This window comes from Bos indicus x Bos taurus, chromosome 4 (genome assembly GCF_003369695.1).
Source record: "Bos indicus x Bos taurus breed Angus x Brahman F1 hybrid chromosome 4, Bos_hybrid_MaternalHap_v2.0, whole genome shotgun sequence".
NCBI classification, from domain to species: Eukaryota; Metazoa; Chordata; class Mammalia; order Artiodactyla; family Bovidae; genus Bos; species Bos indicus x Bos taurus.
Genome location: NC_040079.1, coordinates 13,805,900 through 13,810,523, shown reverse-complemented (window position 1 = coordinate 13,810,523; position 4,624 = coordinate 13,805,900). Strand labels below are relative to the sequence as shown.

At 40.7% G+C, this 4,624-nt stretch overlaps 1 gene segment (V, D, J or C); it reads left to right on the top strand.

Annotated features, from left to right (window-relative positions):
• The first annotated feature begins 894 nt into the window (after nt 1-894).
• LOC113891103 lies at nt 895-1,502 on the top strand. The segment is given in 2 exon segments: nt 895-946; nt 1,057-1,502. Coding segments are annotated over 2 exon segments (378 nt in total).
• The last annotated feature ends 3,122 nt before the right edge of the window (nt 1,503-4,624 follow it).

The following is a 4,624-nucleotide window of genomic DNA, read 5'->3' as shown; positions in this document are numbered from 1 at the left end:
TATATTAGCAAAAAAACAGTCAAAAATATGTTTTTTAAGGAGAGAGACCATTTACAAATTATAACAACATATAAAACACATTAAAAATCTATTAGGTAAATGATGACTTAATTCAGAAAAGTATCACATTTTAGGGAAAACATTTATAAAACCTGAAACAAGTGAAGCTATACACCACGATCATGAATAAGCTAAACCAATAGAAAGAGTATTCCTGTTTTTGTACTATCATCTATGTATTCAATGCCACACTACTCAAAATCACAAAAGGTATTCCCATGAAACTTGATGAAAGTCACTGAAATTTAGGCAAAGAGAGAGAATAGGGAAGATAATGTTACGATTACCAAGACAGGTAGAGAAAGAAAGATAAGAATCCAGAAAAATAACATGGAGACTTGAAAATTCTCAGTGAAAGTCTGTTTCCTAAACTGATTGTTCCAGGCAAGATCATTCATTTTGTTATTTCTCTAGATGTATTGCATGTTCATCACAAATATTTGTAGAGCTCAACATTTATTTTTTTAATGTAAAGTAGCTGCTATATGATTTTGTATAGCAAAGTGTATCGTTCATGGCCTAAGAGGGAAGGGAGGAGGGGAAAAGGCAAATTGACAAGTTAAAAAAGGAAATAAATCACTGATGTGAAATGACTTATATTCTTTAAAGACTGATGAGAGAGAAGAATCAGGAAAAGAGAAAAATAAAGCAGTTTCAAATTCAAACTAGTTGTTTCCCCAGCTTTCACTGGCCTCCCAGTCTATTAAATGTTACAGACTCATGTACACAAGGGCTATAATGACCACGTGAAACCACCAAGTCACAAGGAGTTGCTGAAGGGGGATGAGCACCTTAGGGGAAAAGTCACTGCCCTGCTTTCTCCCTGAGCCAGACATGTGCTTCAGCCTCCTGTGCTGTCCAGCTTTTTTTTTCTTCTGGGGAGCAGGTAAGTCCCTGTTGTGAAGTTGTTGGATCCCAATCTCAGGACTTTCACGAGGCTGCAAAATCAGCCTTTCTGCTGGGCTTTCATTGCACTTACTGTCTCATTCCTTACAGGCTCCGTGGACACTAAGGTCATCCACAGTCCAGGTCATCTTATCAAAGGAAAAGGCCAGAAAACAAAGATGGATTGTGTCCCCATAAAAGGACATATTAATGTTTACTGGTATTGCAAGAAGCCAGAAGGAGCATTTGAATTTTTGGCTTACTTAAAGAATCAAGACATTGTGGAAGATACAGAAGTATTTCAACAGCAGTTTTTGGCTCCGTGGCCCCAAAACTCGCCCTGCAGCCTGGAAATCAACTCCACCGAGGCAGCGGACTCGGCTCTGTATTTCTGTGCCAGCAGCCAGTCCACAGTGCTGCGCGTCAGCTCTCCTTAGAGCACAAACTCACCGTGGACCCAGCTCAGGAAATCAGTGGTGTCGTAGGAGGGTGGGAACTACCAGAAACCCACCTTGAAAGAGCATAAAGCAGAAGGAAAAATCTGTAAATGGCCACACAGGAAGAGCAGAAGGGGAAGTGGAAAACAGCTGGTGGGAACACAAACCCAAGAACGGGAAAGAAAGCTGTAAGGGGACTCAGATTCCCCTGTTTGCGGGGTATCTGGCAAAGAGACACAGGATGTGACCTTCCTGTGTTCCTAACAATCTTTATTAAGACGTGTAATTTTGAGCTTTTCACTTGGCAAAACTGTGCCTTCAGAAATAATCAGCAGGGGCACCCGGATTGCCTTGCTCAGCACATTCATTGATCCAGACCCAGGGACTCCTTAGGGGTTCATGGCTGCTTCTCTCCGCTGTCCCTGCCAGAGGAGCTGAGCAAGAAACTCAGCAACTCCCTAGGTCCTGAATACTACGATTACACAAGCTTTAAAAGCAACAACTCTGCAATAAAATGCACCCAATTTGAGTATATGTTTCAATACTTTTTGACGAGATTTTGCACCTGTATCGATAGCTGGCATGTCAATCAAGACACAGAATACTTCTCCCTCCCCTAAAAGTCCCTCCTTGCTATTTTACTGAGGTCTTTTTAAGTTCTTTCAGCTTGGCTTCTTATTTTTTAGTCATACGATCATAGCATCCAATCCCATTATTTCATGGCAAATAGATGAGGAGAAATTGGAAACAATGAAAGGTTTTATTTTCTTGGGCTCCCAAATCACTGCAGATGGTGACTGCAGGCATGAAATTAAAAGATGTTTGCTCCTTGAAAGCAGAGCTATGACAAACCTATAGCATATTAAAAAGCAGAGACATTGCTGATAAAGGTCTGTCTAGTCAAAACTATGGTTTTTCCAGTAGTCATGTGTGGATGTGAGAGTTGGACCATAAATGAAGCTGAGCGCCAAAGAATTGATGCTTCTGAATTGTGGTGTTGGAGAAGACTCTTGTGGTGCTGGAGAGCCCCTTGGACTGCAAGGAGATGAAACCAGTCAATCCTAGAAGAAATCAGTTCTGAATATTCATTGGAAGGACTGATGCTGAAGCTAAAGCTCCAATACTTTGATCACCTGATATGAAGCCCTGACTCATTGGAAAGGACCCTGATGCTGGGAAAGACTGAAGGCAGGAGAAGTGGGTGACAGGGTATGAGATGGTTGGATGGAATCACCAAGTCAATGGCAAGCTTTGGGAGTTGGTGACGGACAGAGATGCCTGGTGTGCTACAGTCCATGGGATCACAAAATGTTGGACACGACTGAGTGACTGAACTGAACTAAACTGAAAAATCATACAAATGCAAACTAAAACTAGAGTGATATACTATTTTATCCTAATAGACTAGCAAAGGTTAACGAACATTCAGTGCCAGGACTTCCATGGAGGTCTAGTGGTTAAGATGCTGGGCTTCCCTGCAGAGGGCACTGGTTCTAGCCCTGTTCAGGATACTAGCCACCTGGCACAGCCAGCAATTTTAAAACTGAGAAAGAATAGTACCAATTGAATTTTAGATGTGCAACCCGAGAAAACACACAACAGTTGCTGGGATTATTTATTTGGCTTAATTTGGAAAGCATTTTGTCTTAGTCTGTAAAGTTCACGTGGTGACCCTAAGGCTCAATTTTTATATACGCAGGCATAGGGAAACATTATACCCTGGTATGTAAAGAAAGCTATAAGAATGCAGTCCTGTTTGTACTAGCACCAAAATCTAGAGGAGAAAACTAGTGGACATTAACTCAAGAATGGATAATAAATTCTGACAAACTATTAATAATAAATAGAACCTTATATATTAGTGATGGTTTAACAGGTAAAGAATCCGCCTGCTTTGCAGGAGACACAGGAGATGCAGGCTGGAATCCTGGGTTGGGAAGATCCCCAGGAGGAGGACATGGCAACCCACTCCAGGATTCTTGCCTGAAAAATGCCAGGGACAGAGGAACCTGGTGGGCTACAGTCCATGGGGTCACAAAGAGTCAGACATGACTGAGGGAATGAGCAGGGATGCACACATTAGCAAAAGTGAATTATATGAAATTATCTGCAAAAACAATAATAATAAAGTATTATCATTTAAATTATTATATGAAATAATAATAAATTATTATCACAGATATAATGCTGAATAATAGAGTCCCTTGGACTGCAAGGAGATCCAACCAGTCCATTCTGAAGGAGATCAGCCCTGGGATTTCTTTGGAAGAAATGTTGCTAAAGCTGAAACTCCAGTACTTTGACCATCTCATGCGAAGAGTTGACTCATTGGAAAACACTCTGATGCTGTGGAAGGGATTGGGGGCAGGAGGAGAAGGGGACGACAGAGGATGAGATGGCTGGATGGCATCAGTGACTCAATGGACGTGAGTCTGAGTGAACTCTTAGAGTTGGTGATGGACAGGGAGGCCTGGCATGCTGCGATTCATGGGGTCATGAAGAGTTGGACACGACTGAGCGACTGAACTGAACTGAATGCTGAATTTAAAAATGACACAGAAGAAAGTATAAACAGAATAAACCCCTTAGATAAATTTCAAAGACATAAAATACTGATTTGTATGTAACTTACAGATTCTTACACAAATCTAAAACTGAAAATGGAACGAAAGTGAGTAAACACTGGAACTTTGGGATTATGTTTACCCAGACCTGGTAGGGAAAGAATGATAAAATCTGGAAAAATAACACAGGGACATAAAAATTCTCAGAGAAAATCTGTCTCCTAAGCTAACAGTTTCAGGCTAGATGACTCATTTTATTATTTCTCTAGATGCTTTATATATCCGTCACAAATACTTCTTTTGTATTGTTCAAAATTTGGCTTGTTCAACTCCTACAGCTCAACTCCAGAAAAATAAATGACCCAATCAAAAAATGGGCCAAAGAACTAAATAGACATTTCTCCAAAGAAGACATACAGAGGGCTAACAAACACATGAAAAGATGCTCAACATCACTCATTATCAGAGAAATGCAAATCAAAACCACAATGAGGTACCATCTCACACCAGTCAGAATGGCTGCAATCCAAAAGTCTACAAATAATAAATGCTGGAGAGGGTGTGGAGAAAAGGGAACCCTCTTACACTGTTGGTGGGAATGCAAACTAGTAGAGCCACTATGGAGAACAGTGTGGAGATTCCTTAAAAAACTGGAAATAAATGAGTAGGAACTTCATT